Below are 16,707 nucleotides of genomic sequence, written 5' to 3'. Positions count from 1 at the left end.
TAAGCCCATTGCTCCTTGTCCTATCCCCAGAGGTTAAGAAGAATAATTGTTCTCCCTGCTCTTTGTAACAACCTTTTATATACTTGAAAACTGTGATCATGTCCCCCCCCTCAGTCTTCTCTTTTCCAGATTAAACAAACCCAATTTTTTCAATCTTCCCTCATAGGTCATGTTTTCTAGACCTTTAATCATTTTTTTTGTTCTTCTCTGGACTTTTTCCAATTTGTCCACATCTTTCCTGAACTGTGGCGCCCAGACCTGGACGCAATACTACAGTTGTGCAACTGATTGTTCCTTCCTAAGTGGAGTACTTCACATTTGTCCTTATTGATTTCATCCTATTTACTTCAGACCATTTCTCCAGTTTGTCCAGATAATTTTGAATTTTAATTCTATCCGCCAAAGCACTTACAACCCCTCCCATCTTGGTATTGTCTGCAAACTTTATAAATGTACTCTCCATGCCGTTATCTAAATCATTGATGAAGATATTGAACAGAACCGGACCCAGAACCGATTCCCTGCAGGACCCCACTCATTATACCCTTCCAGCATGACTATGAACCACTGAAAACTACTCTCTGGGAACGATTTTCCAACCAGTTATACACCCACCTTATAGTAGATCCATCTAGGTTCTATTTCCCTAGTTTGTTTATGAGACGGTCATGTGAGACAGTATCAAAAGCCTCACTAAAGTCAAGATATACCACATCTACCGCTTCCCCCTATCTACAAGGCTTGTTACCCTATCAAAGAAAGCTATCAGGTTGGTTTGACCCAATTTGTTCTTGACAAATCCATGCTGACTGTTATTTATCACCTTATTATCTTCTCAGTGTTTGCAACTTGATTGCTTAATTATTTGCTCCATTATCTTTCTGGGTACAGATGTTAAGCTGACTGGTCTGTAATTCCCCGGGTTGTCCTTATTTCCCTTTTTGTAGATGGGCACTATATTTGCCCTTTTCCAGTCTTCTGGAATGTCTCCCGTCTTCCATGACTTTTCAAAGATAATAGCTAATGGCTCAAATATCTCCTCAGTCAGCTCCTTGAGTATTCTAGGATGCATTTCATCAGGCCCTGGTGATTTGAGGACATCTAATTTGTCTAAGTAATTTTTGACTTGTTCTTTCTGTATTTTAGACTCTGATCCGAGCTCATTTTCACTGGCATTCACTATGCTAGACGTCCAATCGCCACCCACCTTCTTGGTGAAAACCAAAACAAAGAAGTCATTAAGCACCTCTGCCATTTCCACATTTTCTGTTATTGTCTTTTCCCCCTTATTGAGTAGCCCACCTACTCTGTCCTTGGTCTTCCTCTTGCTTCTAATGTATGTGTAGAATGTTTTCTTGTTTCCTTTTATGTCCCTAGCCAGTTTGATCTCGGTTTGCCTTGGCTTTTCTAATTTTGTCCCTACACACTTCTGTTGTTTGTTTATATTCATCCTTTGTAATTTGACCAAGTTTCCACTTTTTGTAGGACTCTTTTTTGAGTTTTAAGAACATAAGAATGGCCATACTGGGTCAGACCAAAGGTCCATCAAGCCCAGTATCCAGTGATGAGCTGCCAAAATCTTAACAACCGGTTCCCTCCTCACCCCACGAGGGGGTCATGGCCCACCCCCGCCCCCTGGGACTCCTGCCCCATGCAACCCCCCTGTGTTCCTTGATGACCACCCCCGGGACCCCTGCCCCATCCACCTCCCTCCCCTGACTGCCCCCAGAACAGGGCAGGAGGGTCTTGTGGGCCACTGTAGTGGGTGCCCACTGCGCCACCACCCCTAAGAGCCAGAGGGACCTGCTGGGGGGCGAGGTGGGGAGTCCTGGTGGTGCTTACCTGGGGTAGCTCCCAGGAAGCAGCCGGCAGGTCCCTCTGGCTCCTAGAGGCGGGGTAGCGTAGCTAGGGGGGGAGCAGCCCCTCCCGCCACCCGTCACATCAAAAGTGGCGCCTTAGGCACCAACTCCCTGGGTGCTCCTGGGCTGGAGCACCCACGGGGAAAATTTGGTGGGTGCAGAGCACCCACCGGCAGCTCCCCGCCCTGCGCCTGGCCCCAGCTCGCCTCCGCCTCCTCCCCTGAACGCACCGCCCCGCTTTGCTTATCTGCCCTGTTCTGCTTCCCGCGAATCAGCTGTTCACGCGGGAAGTCTGGGAGCACTGAGAAGCAAGTGGCGGCTTCGCGCTCAGGCCCAGGGAGGTGGAGGCGAGCTGGGGCGGGGAGCGGTTCCCCTGTGCGCCCCCCAAGTTACCTGCTGCAGTGCGAGCGGCCCTCCTCGTGCACCCCAGCTCACCTCTGCTCTGCCTCCGCCTCCCTGGGCCTGAGCGCGAAGCTGCCGCTTGCTTCTCAGCCCTCCCAGGCTTCCTGCATGAACAGCTGATTTGCGGGAAACCTGGGGAGAGGCGGAGAAGAAGAGCGGGGCAGTGCGTTCAGGGGAGGAGGCAGAGCGGAGGTGAGGTGACCTGGGGCCGGGCGGGGAGCTGCCAGTGGGTGCTCTGCACCCACCAAATTTTCCCTGTGGGTGCTCCAATCCTGGAGCACCCATGGAGTCGGCTCCTAAGGTGTCACTTTTGTCCGCTTGTTTCATTTAGAAGCCCTTTTAGAACCGGTTGTCCCTCGATGGACAACCGGTTCTAAAAGGGCTTCTAAATGTAACAACCTGTTCCAGTGAACCAGCTCCAGCTCATCACTGCCAGTATCCTGTCCTCTGACAGTGGCCAATGGCAGGTGCTCCAAAGGGAATGAACAGACAGGTTATCATCAAGTGATCTGTGCGCTGTCACCCAATCCCAACTTCCGGCAAACAGAGGCTAGGGACACCATTCCTGCTCATCCTGGCAAATAGCCATTGATGGACCTATCTTCCATGAATCTATCTAGCTCCCTTTTGAATCCCGTTATAGTACTGGCCTTCACAACACCCTCCGGCAAGGAGTTCCAGAGGTTGACAGTGCGTTGCATGAAAAAATACTTTGTTTTAAACCTGCTGCCTATTAATTTCATTTGGGGATGCCTTGCTCTTGTATTATGAGAAGGAGTAAATAACACTTTCTTATTTACTTTCTCTATACCACTCATGATTTTACAGACCTCAATCATATACCCCTTTAGTCGCCTCTTTTCCAAGCTGAAAAGTACCAGTCTTATTAATCTCTCCTCATACGGAAGCAGTTCTATACCCCTAATAATTTTTGTTGCTCTTTTCTAAACTTTTTCCAATTCCAGTAGATCTTTTTCGAGATGGGGCAACCACATCTGCATGCAGTATTCCAGGTGTCGGTGTACCATGGATTTATATAGAGACAATATGATATTTTCCATCTTATTATCTATCCCTTTCTTGATGATTCCCAACATTTTGTTCGTCTGCCATTTTGTTGCCCAGTCACCCAGTTTTGTGAGATCCTTTTGTAGCTCTTCACAGTCTGCCTGGGACTTAACTATGTTGAGTAGTTTTGTATTATCTGCAGATTTTGCCACCTCACTGTTTACCCCTTTTCCCAGATAGTTTATGAATATGTTAAATAGGACTGGGCCCAGTCAGGGCCGGCTCTAGGATTTTTGCTGCCCCAAGCAAAAAAATTTTTGGCTGCCCCCACTTTTTTTTCGTGCCCCTGGCTCCGCCCCAACTCTGCCTCTTCCTAACCCCTTCCCCAAATCCCCAGCCCTGCCTCCTCCCCCCGGGTGTGTTGCTTTTCCACCCCCCCATTGCTTCCTGCGGCTCCCCCACCCGCAACCCCCTGCCTTAGCTTACCTCCGCTCTGCCTGCTCCCCTGAACACGCTGCCGGTCTGCTTCTCCCCTCTTCCTCTCAGGTGAGGGAGAGGCAGTGCGTTCAGGGGAGCAGGCGGAGCGGAGGTGAGGGGGCAGGAGCGCAGGAAGTAACGGGGGGGTTAGAGGAACCACTCCCCGCCGCAGCTCACCTCTGCTTCACCACCACTGCCTCCCCTGAGCGCGCCGCTGCTCGACTTCTCCTCCCTCCCTCCCAGGCTCGCCGTGCCAAACAGCTGTTTCGCGCACAGCAAGCCTGGGAGGGAGCAGGGAGAAGCGGAGTGGCGGCGGTGCACTCAGGGGAGCAGGTGGAGGCGGAGGGAAGGCAAGCTGGGGCGGTGGGGGCACATTTCTAGGGGCGGCATGGCCGACACCAGAATACTGCCCCTAGAAATGTGCCGCCCCAAGCACCTGCTTGTTTTGCTGGTACCTAAAGCTGGCCCTGGGCCCAGTACAGATCCCTAGGGGACACCACTGTTTACCTCTCTCCATTGTGAAAACTGACCATTTTTTCCTACCCTTTGTTTCCTGTCTTTTAACCAGTTACCAGTACATGAGAGAATCTTCCCTCTTATCCCATGACTGCTTATTTTGCTTAAGAGCCTTTGGTGAGGGACCTTGTCAAAGGCTTTCTGAAAATCTAAATACACTATATCCACTGGATCTCCTTTGTCCGCATGCTTGTTGACCCCTTCAAAGAATTCTACTAGATTGGTGAGGCATGATTTCCCTTTACAAAAGCCATGTTGACTATTTCCCAACAAATTATGTTCATCTGTGTGTCTGACAATTTTGTTCTTTACGATAGTTTCAACCAATTTGCCCGGTACTGAAGTGAGGCTTACCGGCCTGTAGTTGCCAGGGTCACCTCTGGAGCCTTTTTTAAACATTAGCTATCCTCCAGTCATTTGGTACAGAAACTGATTTAAATGGTAGGTTACAGATGACAGTTAGTAGTCCTGCAATTTCACATTTGAGTTCCTTCAGAACTCTTGGGTGAATACCATCAGGTTCTGGAGACTTATTACTGTTTAGTTCATCAATTTGTTCCAAAACCTCCTCTAATGACACCTCAATTTGGGACAGTTCCTCAGATCTGTCACCCAAAAAGAATGGCTCAAGTTTGGGAATCTCCCTCACATCCTCAACAGTGAAGACCAATACAAAGAATTCATTTAGTTTCTCCACAATGGCCTTATCGTCTTTGAGTGATCCTTTAGCATCTCGATCATCCGGTTACCCCAAGGTTAATACTCGCACCTTGTTCTTTCAGCAGTGGGATCTCCTTTGCACTCTCTCAAACTCCCCTGTTTGCGGTCCCCTGTTCGCTAGCTTGAACACAGAATCTGGGTGGCCAACTCTCCGTTGGGCAGGGGCTGCGCGAACACCCCATAGCCTGCCACAGAGTCACCACCAGGGTGGCCTACGCTGCCCAACAAGGGAGAGACCCTCCAGGGGAAAGGAATTGGGATCCTCCCTATCCCACTCCAAAATTGTGGGGAGACCAGAGACCAATAAAGCTTCCTCCCTTCCCCTTTCCCTGCAGGGAAGCCACGGCCCTTTGCACAGGAGAGGGGGGCTGCATGGAGTTGTATGAGACAGCGGTCTTAAGCAGGGAGCCAGCAGTGCTCCCCACTGCCAGGATGAATGAGGAGGAATCTGCTCGGTGGGCAACACCAGCAGTAGATACATGCAGGGTTCAGTGCAGCTTTGAGCCATCTCAGACACTGTCCTCTGCAGGAATCCTCTGGCCTTCACTTCACAACAGCGCTATCTAGGTCCTGACACATGACCGTATCCCCTACCAACAGCACTCCCCAGATCCCCCCGATCACCACACAGTGCTGCTTATCCAGGAGGACAGGGAGATTCAGAAGCAAAGGAGAACACATTTAGTGAGCACATGAGGGAGGCTGCTCCAGCCAGTGTAGGAGGAAGCCCTCACCTGCCCCCCCCCCCCGCAGTGAGGAGGTGGCCAGTGTCAGTAAGCAGAGGGTAGTGACCTGGATTTTATTCAGACTGGTACATTTAATTGTATTTCCCTGACAGAGGGCTCTCTGACAGGAGACAGCAGCAGACCAGGATCCATGTTCGGTCTGTCTGCCATCCCCCTTTGTGGGACACATTTTACCCTCCCCCCAGTAGGAGGGATGAATGGTCTGGCTTGGAGGATTTCAGCCTGGCTGCTTCAGGCTCCCGCCACCCCAGCAGGAAGATTCTTTCCCAGAACTTCAAGCCCTGATTTGTCCTGGGGGTGGTGGTGGTTGGTTTAAAAATAAGAATTTGGCAAGACTGTGTGTGTGGGACCGGTGGTGCCACTGTGCAGCACTCAGGATGAGAGAGAGAGATGGGCAAAGGGGAGGCACTGCCAGAGGATAGACAGTTTCTCACATCACCCATCTCTGTGGCTGCTCATACCTGAGCTAGGGATGTGGCATGGACATGGGTGCCTCTCTCTTTCTCCCCAATGGGCACCATTTCGTTGCATTTCTGCTTTTGTTGGGGGTGGGTCTATTTTCACTGGTGGGGATCTGGGTCTCTCTCTCTTCTCTCTCACACTCACTCACTTGTAAGTTTGGATGAATATCTTCTCTGCTGCAGGTTGCGCCTATCCATCCATATCCACTCCTAGATCCTCATCTAGTCTAGTGGTCTACATTTTTTATACTTCGTCTGTTCAGTGTTGCCACCTCTCACAGTTTTATCATGAGTCTCAAAATATTAAATAAAAAGAAAAGGAGTGCTTGTGGCACCTTAGAGACTAACAAATTTATTTGAGCATAAGCTTTCGTGAACTACAGCTCACTTCATCGGATGCATACATAATATTAAATGTTAAAGCCCCAGCTCTTGAAATTATATGATGCTGTTCATTTAAAAGAGCATGATCACCCACCACTTGCAGTGAAAAGCTGGAGCTCAAACCATAAAGGCAAAAAGACCTAAAATTTATTATTCATATGCCAATCTAATGATTTTTTGTGGCTTGACTCGGCCTGTCTCTTTGGTATTGAATTGCGTCTCCAAAAAGTTCTGAGTGACTGGAAGTCCCTGAGGGACCATATTTCCATATTTGGCTGCAGGGGGCAGAGCTGCTTCACAAAGGGAAGCAGAGAGCAAGGCCAAGCCCTGGCATTCAGACCGGGATCAAATGGAGGGACCTTGAAGTCCAAATGGGTTTCCCCCACCTCACTGGGTATCTTACGCAGTGGTCTGGGCCAGTGTCCACCCAGTGTCTCCATTCCTGTCTAATCTACTTGTGACCCTGATCCAAGACCTTGCATTTTAAGTGATTTCCGAGTTCTGTCCGCACATCTTTGAGGAGCAGGATGTACAGCAGAGGATCCAGGACATTGCCCAGAGTGGTGAGGCACAGTGCTGCCTGACTGTAAATGAAGAGGTTTGTCTCAAAGAGGCAGAGACCTTCATTATTCTGAACCATCTCCCTCTGGTATTTGTAGAAGGACGTCACCTGGTAAGGAACACAAAGCAGGAAGAAGGAGATGATGATGAGGGAGATGAAGCTGTAGATTTGCCTCTTTGTCTCCCGCTCCAGCGATGGCAGCTGCCTGAGCTTGTGCAGCACCCGGAGGTAGAAGAAGCCCATGAAGAAGCAGGGTAGGAAGAAGGACAAAGCCATGGTGGCCATCTTAAAACTTGCATAGTACGTGCCTAGTGGGTAACCCTCATAGCAGCGCCCTGCTTCTGGCTCCTTCCGCAGTAGCCCAGTCCCCACAGAGCAGATGCTGAGCACCAGCACCCACGCTGTGGCGCTGACCTTGGTGGCACCGTGTATTGTCTGTAGCCCACGGAACCACAGGGGATGGACCACACCTATGTAGCGCTCCATGGCAATGAGGCACAGGAAGCCATTCTTGGCATAGAAGTTGGTGATAAAGCCCAGGCTGACTGCCACGCAGGCCCCAGCCCCCAAATCCCAGTTGTGATCCCAGTAGCTATAGTAGATCCAGAAGGGCAGCATCAGGGTCTGCAGCAGGTCAGCTACCACCAGGTTCAGCATATAGACAGAGAGGACGATAGACTTGTTTATCTGGGACACCAGGGTCCAAAGTGCCAGGCAGTTCAGCGGCAAGCCAGCCCCAACTACCACAGAGTAGACAGGGATGAGGAAGTATTTGGTGGTGTTAAAGGCCATTGGGCAGGGCGAGGCCATGGTATTCACCTTACGCAGCAGAGTCAGTGATTGTTACCAAGTGCCTTAGTTGCCATCCTGCATGGAAGGGAACACAGTCCCCTGTCTTCAGGGTCACTGTCCTACAGTGGGGGCTACATCCAGTTCTCCAGGGTGACTGTCTCACAAGGGGAACACGGTCACTCCACTTACTCCCAAGCTGCACTCCTCAAAGAGTCTGTAAAAGACAGAAAAACTGAGTGCTACAGGGAAAAAGCAAGGCAGCCCAAGCACCTAACTGTCCTTGATTCCTTGCTCCCTTTATCAAACAGATAGGGCTGGGATTTCACTGCCTAGTAACCCTGTGTTGGGATCTGAGCTAGAGAACAAGCCTGAAACTAAAGCTTTTAACTCCTCCTTGTTTGTGCAAACACTGCAGCGAAGCTGGGCTGTCTGGCCAGGAAGCAGTCACAACTTCCTGTCCTCCTGACAGGCCAATTATGCTCTTAAGCAAGGAAAGTCCACCAGAAACTCCCAACAAACTAATTGCAAACAAAAGTGATGAACCATGGCTCTTGGTGCAAGGCCTCCATTTTGACAAAGCTTTTCCACTTTTATCATATGACCTTTACAGGAACCACTCCCCCCAACCTCAAGCAGAGCTTCCCACAACTGTGGAAGTGAGAAAAGCTGAAGACTCAGTGAAATCCCCTAGGGACCTTGCTTTGCCAAATAATGAACTTGGGAATTACTTGAACACTGTGATTTGTGCCAGTATCAGAAAGAAAAGGCTCATCAAGAGTCACAGGCCAGGGCTAAAATCAAGGACAGCTAGGAATTGGCTCCAAAAATTGCACCATGCATGGGTCAAATACATCTCAGAACCCCCCCACTCCCCCGAGTCCCTTTTTCAGCAAAGGGGCTTTGGACCCCATTCACCATTGCGTTGCCCCTTGTTGCCCCTTTACAGTAGTGCAAAATGCCACCTTTTGGATTCAATAGCATTTCACGCCCACTTTGCATTGGTGTTAACTGATACCCCAAGATGCAAGGCTCCTTATGTGTAAAGCACCTGGTGCACTTTTTGGTTGTTGTGCAAATAACGCAGTAAGGATATGGACAAATGCACACTCAGACTTATCACTCCACCATAATTTGTAAGCACCACACTCTCAATGCCAGGGCCACTGAGACTGTGTGCATAAAAGGAACAGCCTGGGATACATGGAAGGACCCTTTGAATGTAAGGAAAGGACCAGGTTCAGTTCAAACACAGGAAATTGTGCCTGACCTACATATGGCAGCAGAATTGGGGGGGTGCAGAGCGATGAATGAGAGGTATAGAATGACCACAAATGGGGTCACATTACACAATAACCCAGACTGCTCCAGAAACTCTCAACTCTTCAGTCTGATTCATTTGCAATTTAGATACCGGGGCTGGGATTTTCAAAGAGCATAAGGAAGTTAGACATCCAAAGTCCATTGACAATAGGAGTTGGGTGCCTAACTCACCTAGGGCTGGTCTACACATAAATTTGCACTGAAATAATTAAATCAGATACAGGGCCGGCTCTAGGCACCAGCAAAACAAGCAGGTGCTTGGAGCGGCACATTTCTAGGGGCGGCATTCCGGCGTCGGCCATGCCGCCCCTAGAAATGTGCCCCTGCTGCCCCAGCTCACCTCTGCTCCGCCTCTACCTGCTCCCCTAAGCGTGCTGCCACCGCTCCGCTTCTCCCCCTTCCCTCCCAGGCTTGCCGCGCGCGAAACAGCTGTTTGGCGCAGCAAGCCTGGGAGGGAGGGAGGAGAAGCCGAGCGGCGGTGCGCTCGGGAGAGGCGGCGGTGGTGGAGCGGAGGTGAACCTCTACCCCCCCCCCATTACTTCCTGCGCTCCCCCACCCACCCTCGCTCACCTCTGCTCCTCCTGCTCCCCTGAACATGCTACCTCTCCCTAGGGAGAAGTGGAGTGGCGGCGTGTTCAAGGGAGCAGCTGGAGCGGAGGTGAGCTAGGGCGGGGAGTTGCAGGGGGGGAGCTGCAGGAAGCAATGGGGGGGTGGAAATGTGGCACAACCAGGGGGAGGAGGCGGGGCCGGGGATTTGGGGAAGGGGTTAGGAAGGGGCAGAGTTGAGGCGGAGCCAGGGGCAGGGGGGGCACGAAAAAAAGGGGTGGCCAAACATTTTTTTGCTTGGGGTGGCAAAAATCCTAGATCCGGCCCTGATCAGATATAATTCACCACTCTTGTTGTTTCAGTGCAAGTCTGTGTGTGGATACTTATTTCGGTTCAAGAGTGCTCTACAGCAATTTAATACAATTTTTTATTCTAAAATAAAAGTGTGTCCACACACAGACTTGAACTGAAATAGCAAAAGGGGTGAATTACAATTGATTTAATCATTTTGATTAAGGTTTGTGTGTAGAACCAGCCCTAAGGGTCCTTTGAAAACTGCAGCCTAACATGAATGGTGCTATATAAGTACTCTCTCTGAGTGTCTGTGATCTATTTATTTGTATTATGGTAAGACCTAGCATTCCCAGATAGGATCAGGGCCCTACTATGCTAGGCATCATACAAACACATAGTAACAAACCCGAAGAGCACACAGTGTAAACAGATCAAGAGTGGGAGAAAGTGGGTGATATTATTCCCATGTTTCACGCTGGGAACTGAGGCACCACCAAATAAATGGTCATATTTTCAAAAGAGCTCAGCACTCAACTTGTGAAACTCTGGCCACTTCATCTGGGGACCGGAGTGGGAGCTGAGCTACTTTGAAAATCTGAGAGCAGAATCAGGTCTTGAGTTTAGATCAGCAGGCAGCATTTTCACTGAAAGTCAGCTCAGGTTGTCTCATACACTTTTTGTCTAAGCTGACCTATAAAATGTAAGCACATCACCCTGTGGCTACAGCACCAAGATACTATTTAGTACACCATCCTCAGACCCAAAAGATTAGGAATACAGCTTGTGGTGAAAATGCCATTTCACTTTAGCTTTCAGTGTAGAATTGGAAACAGTTACCCTTTAGCTCAGCCCTGCACTACCTGTTATACCTTTCAATTTGTCTTAGCTCAGTCATGCAGTAGTGGCAACTTGCTCCATTTTTTATTTTATTGTATTACACTCTGAGGTCAGGATTATGTTCCTTGGTTAAAAGTAGTCAAGGACCTTATAGCACTGCAATGGATAGTGATAGCATCCAGCGTATCTTGAATAACCCTGGCTTAGTAAAGGGGACACCCAATCCTGTGACAGGCACATATGACTGTGTACCTCATGAAGAAAAGAGACGGTAAACTGCAACTTAAAAACAGCTCACTGAAAAATTAAATGGGAGGCAGGGGGATTGAGGAATGGGCTATTGGACCTTTTGGAGATATGGACATGAATATATATGGCTAAGAGGGAGTTTCAGAAATGATACAGTGTTGAGTGTGGGAGGGAGGGAGCCAGAGAAAGCTCACATACTTAGAAAGGTTTCAGAGTAGCAGCTGTGTTAGTCTGTATCCGCAAAAAGAAAAGGAGGATTTGTGGCACCTTAGAGACTAACAAATTTATTTGAGCATAAGCTTTCGTGAACTACAGCTCACTTCATCAGAATGCATCTGATGAAGTGAGCTGTAGCTCACGAAAGCTTATGCTCAAATAAATGTTAGTCTCTAGGTGCCACAAGTCCTCCTTTTCTTTATACTTAGAAAGCTTTCTCATTTTGTAAAACTAATCAGCATCAGTTCAAAACATTTATACCAAATGGTCATCTCCATAAACTTTGCATGTGTGTTCTCCTAAGCAAGGATCCCTGCTCTCCCACGCCATGGCTCTTCCATGTCTCTATGTGCTCTAATTTGCATTTGCTTCGTCTGGAGAGTTTATTAAGTGTGAATGTCCCAGTGTTTCTTTCCTGTACCCAAAAACAGTGTTAGTAGCACACCACAGCCCTTGGTAAATTGTTTGTGTTTTTTTAAACAGGAAGGGTCATTATTTATGCCATATTTCCAGTCTGAATTTGGCTAGCTTCAATTTCCAGCATTGGATTGGGTTATACCATTCTCTGCTAGATGAAGAGCCTATTGTGAAATATTTGTTCCCCATGTAGGTACTTACAGACTGTAATCAAGTCACCCCTTAACCTTTTCTTTGTTAAACTGTATAGATTGAGCATGAGATTATCACTATAAGCGTGTTTTCTAATCATTCTCATGGCTCCTCTCTGAACCCTCTCCAATCTATCATCGAGAGGTCATCTAGTCCAGTCCCCTGCACTCATGGCAGGACTAAGTATTATCTAGACCATTCCTGACAGGTATTTGTCTAACCTGCTCTTAAAGATCTCCAATGATGGAGATTCCACAATCTCCCTAGGCAATTTATTTCAGTGCTTTCACCACCCTGGCAGTTAGGAAGTTTTTCCTAATGTCCAACTTAAACTGCCCTTGCTACAATTTAAGCTCATTGCTTCTTGTCCTCTCCTCAGAGGTTAAGAAGAACAATTCTTCTCCCTCCTCCTTGTAACAACCTTTTTTGTACTTTAAACTGTTATGTCCCCTCAAGACTAAACAAACTCAATCTTCCCTCATAGGTCATGTTTTCTAGTCCTTTAATAATTTTTGTTGCTCTTCTCTGGACTTTTTCCAATATTTGTCCACATCTTTCCTGAAATGTGTAACCCAGAACTTGACACAAGACTCCAGTTGAGGCCTAATCAGCACGGAGTAGAGCGGAAGAATTACTTCTTGTATCTTGCTTTCAACACTCCTCCTAATACAGCCCAGAATGCGGTTTGCTTTTTTTTGCAACAGCGTTACACTGTTGACTCATATTTAGCTTGTGGTCCAGTATGACCCCCCCTAGATCCCTTTCCACAGTACTCCTTTCTAGGCAGTCATTTCCCATTTTGTATATGTGCAACTGATTGTTCCTTCCTAAGTAGCATACTTTGCATTTGTCCATTACATCCTATTTACTTCAGACCATTTCTCCAGTTTGTCCAGATCATTTTGAATTTTAATCCTGTCTTCCAATGCACTTGCAACCCTGTAAACTTTATAAGAGTACTCTCTATGCCATTATCTAAATCACTGATTAGGATATTGAATAGAACCGGACCCAGAACTGATCCCTGCGGGACCCCACTTGTTAGGCCCTTCCAGCATGACTGTGAACTATTGATAACTACTCTCTGCGAATGGTTTTCCAACCAGTTATACACCCACCTTACAGTAGCTCCATCTGGGTTGTATTTCCCTACTTTGTATATGAGAAGGTCATGTGAGACAGTATCAAAAGCTTTACTAAAGTCAAGATATACCACATCTACCACTTCCCCCTAACTACAAGGCTTGCTACCCTGTCAAAGAAAGCTATCAGGTTGGTTTGATAGGATTTCTTGACAAATCCATGCTAATGGTTACTTATCACCTTATTATCTTCCAGATCAGGGTGGGCAAACTAGGGGCCGGAGGCTGCGTCTGGCCCTTCAGACATTTTAATCTGGCCCTTGAGCACCCACCAGAGAGCAGGGTCTGGGGCTTGCCCTGCTGCACACACACCATGGCTCCATGTGGCTCCTGGAAACAGTGGCACGACCCCCCTCCAGCTCCTACACATAGGGGCAGCCAAGGGGCTCAGCATGTTGCCCCCACCCCAAGTGCCACCCCCATAGGTCCCATTGTCCGGGAACCACAGCCAATGGGAGCTGCAGGGGCAGCGCCTGCGGACAGGGCAGTGTGCAGAGCTGCCTGGCTGGCCTCTGCGTAGGAGCCAGAGAGGGGACATGCTGCTTCTGGGAGCTGCCTGAGGTAAGCGCTGCCCAGAGCTTGCACCCCTGACCCCCTCCCATGTCCCAACCCCCTGCCCATCTCTCCCTCGTGCCCTCCGAACCCCTTGATCCCAGCCCGGAGCACCCTTCTGCACCCCAAACCCTCATCCTCAGCTCCATCCCAAAGCCTGCACCCCCAGCCAGAGCCCTCACCCCGCCCCAGCCTGGAGCCCCCTCCCGCACACTGAACTCCTCATTTCTGGACCCACCGCAGAGCCTGACCCCTCCAGACGGAGCCCTCAGCCCCTCCTGTACCCCAACCCCCAATTTCATGAGCATTCATGGCCCACCATACAATTCCATACCCAGATGTGGCCCTCGGGCCAAAAAGTTTGCCTGTCCCTTTCTAAATATTTGCATATTGATTGCTTAATTTTTTGCTCCATTATCTTTCTGGATACAGAAGTTAAGCTGACTGGTCTGTAATTCCCCGGATTGTCCTTATGTCTCTTTTTATAGATGGGCACTATATTTGCCCTTTTCCAGTCTTCTGGAATGTCTCCCGTCTTCCATGACTTTTCAGAGATAATCGCTAATAGCTCAGCTATCTCCTCAGTCAGCTCCTTGTGTATTCTAGGATGCATTTCATCAGGACCTGGTGACTTGAAGAACTTGTCTAAGTAATTTTTAACTTGTTCTTTCCCTATTTTAGCCTCTGATCCTATCAACATTCTTCTTGAATTCTGGACATCTGAACTGGATAAAGTATTCCAGCTGGGGTCACACCAGTGCCGAATACAGAGTTAAAATAACCTCTCTACCCCTACTTGAGATTCACTTGTTTTCACACCCAAGAATTGCATTAGCCCTTTTGGCCATAGCATCACTTATATTCAGCTGGTCAACCATGACCCCTAAATCTTTTTCAATCTCACTGCTTCCCAGGAAAGACTCTCCCGTCCTGTAAGTATTGCCTCCATTCTTTGTTCCTAGATGTATACATTTACATTTAATCATATTAAAATGTATAGTGTTTGCTTGTGCCAAGTTCCAGATGAAGGGACAGGATTTTATAATTGTACTATAAGAATAGAGATACTAATGTATGTCTTGATTTCATTTTACCAGCCACCCTTTTTGAATAGCAGAAAGGAATGACCCTCTGGGACATTGGTAGGAACGCATCTGACAGACTGCCAGTGTCTGTACTGATGTTAAGGCAGGGACAGACCAGAACAATCCTTATGACTGATTATGGTCACCCTTTTGTTTTAGGATAAGTTATAATGTCTACTATGGTTTCCTATATGTATTACAAATTAGGCACTCTAGTTAAATATACATTTATTTGTTTTAAGGTTTAGTGAGTAAAAGACAGGATCTTGTATTGTGTCTATGTTAATTAGATTAAAGGAATGTTAAAGGCCTGAGCCACAATGTAAACTGCTTTGACCACAAGATTTTGTGAAGTTTAATTTACAATGTATTCTGCTGAATATAAAATACTGCTGTCTTCTCTGTGAGAGATTGATTGTGTGAATGAGGAATGCATGCATCAGGAAAAGATAAGGTGTGAAAGCCATCACAAATGTCCAGATGGTCAAGTAAAAGTGAGAGACTTGGGAACACCAGGAGACAATCAGAAAACATCCATTGTATCCGATGCTAAACATGTTAGCAGCATTGACGACCTCAGAGGTGAGGCAGGCACCCCCGAAGGTGAGACAACAAATAGGAGATAACGATGGGAAGCCCGACAATAACCATCAAATGATAACAGCAGAAAACCCCAATATTAACACCTCTTAAGGACTAATGATTACAGGATGACATTGCAAAATGCATGGACTCAAATGGGAATTTACAACTATAAAGATGGGGTTCACTCTGGATTCAGTCCTGCAAAACCTCGGAGCATCAGATCGTGACTGACAGAACCCAGTTCCTCACTCGTGTTCAATCTAACTGGCCATTAGATTGACTTGAGCTACAACAGACCGTTAACTATAAAAACAACAACTGGCAGGACTGTGTGCATGTGTAGTATGTGTGTGTGACTGAAAAGCATATACTAACTATTGAATTTTCAATAAATATGGTGTATTTGCCTTCACTGCTATAAAAGATCCCGTGTGCTTTGTATAGCGTAACACAGATACAGATTGCTCTGTATCAGTGAGCAGCCTGCACTGGACCGTTAGCACAGCTGTCTGAAATGGAATGGAGCCTTCACTTAAAGAGCTTCACATCCCAAAAATAGCACTTTATAAATGAATGAAAGACCCTCCTACTGCCACTCTGTCAGAGCTGTGTAGCCTGACACCTGGGTAGGAGCTATGCCCATGATACCAGTATTTGTAACCCTCCTCTCCAATTCCACCCCCTTTGTTTGCTGCTCTCACCTGTTGGTCCTTGCCTTGGGTTTGGGCTGGCAGCTCTTTGGAGCAGATAGTGCTTGCTGCTACAGCCCCCCCCCATCCTTGGAGGTGGATAGATAAGTTATAAATGCAGTAATTAGATAGCAGGAGGGCAGGTGACTAAACCCCAGGGAGTGAATAAGGAAAATAGAGTTGGTCAGGTAAAGGCATCTTAGGTAAGTAAAATCAATCAATAAAGCACTCACCATAGGGTCGTGCTGCCATGTTAGGGCTCACTGACACCCTAGCTCCTCTGTCTCTGAGTCAACGTGTCTTGGAAGAGTCAGACACTCAGCAGCTGTGGTTTAGTTGTGTGACATTTACTCTCTGCAGATAGAAATGTCTGAGCGAGGCAGGCGCTAACCACAAAGTCTGCTTGAATACGTGACAGTGAAGGGCACATGCTAAGCATAGGCTGGGAACTTCAGCCCACACTGAAAACTGCCATAGCTTAAACTGATGGAGGAACCAAATTCAACCCCGTGAGTGACTGGTAGAGGGAGAAAGGGGGATCTTGAGGGGTTGCGCTTCAGCAAAAATCATTTGCATAAAGGCCAAGTAGAACCATGACCCTCAACCTCTGAGGCTGTCTCCTCTGAGATGAGCAGCGTCTCAGGAGGTCAGGGAAT

At 47.9% G+C, this 16,707-nt stretch overlaps 1 protein-coding gene across 1 annotated transcript; it reads right to left on the bottom strand.

Annotated features, from left to right (window-relative positions):
- Nucleotides 1–6,521: 6,521 nt before the first annotated feature.
- Nucleotides 6,522–16,397, bottom strand: LOC125629063 (G-protein coupled receptor 4-like). Its single transcript, XM_048834313.2, has 2 exons — nt 16,285–16,397; nt 6,522–8,141 (listed from the first exon to the last, which is right to left on the bottom strand). Exon 2 carries the CDS (start codon nt 7,943–7,945, stop codon nt 7,025–7,027), a length of 921 nt encoding a protein of 306 aa, XP_048690270.1. The 5' UTR covers nt 7,946–8,141; nt 16,285–16,397; the 3' UTR covers nt 6,522–7,024.
- Nucleotides 16,398–16,707: the final 310 nt, after the last annotated feature.

The sequence above is a fragment of the Caretta caretta genome, chromosome 13, assembly GCF_965140235.1.
Source record: "Caretta caretta isolate rCarCar2 chromosome 13, rCarCar1.hap1, whole genome shotgun sequence".
In the NCBI taxonomy this organism is placed as follows: Eukaryota; Metazoa; Chordata; order Testudines; family Cheloniidae; genus Caretta; species Caretta caretta.
Note: the sequence above shows the minus strand (reverse complement) of the source record. Positions and strands in the feature narration are given on the sequence as shown.

Bases quoted from the DNA above. Each gene is read 5' to 3' on its own strand.
- LOC125629063 (XM_048834313.2), bottom strand. From the start codon at position 7,945: ATGGCCTCGCCCTGCCCAATGGCCTTTAACACCACCAAATACTTCCTC.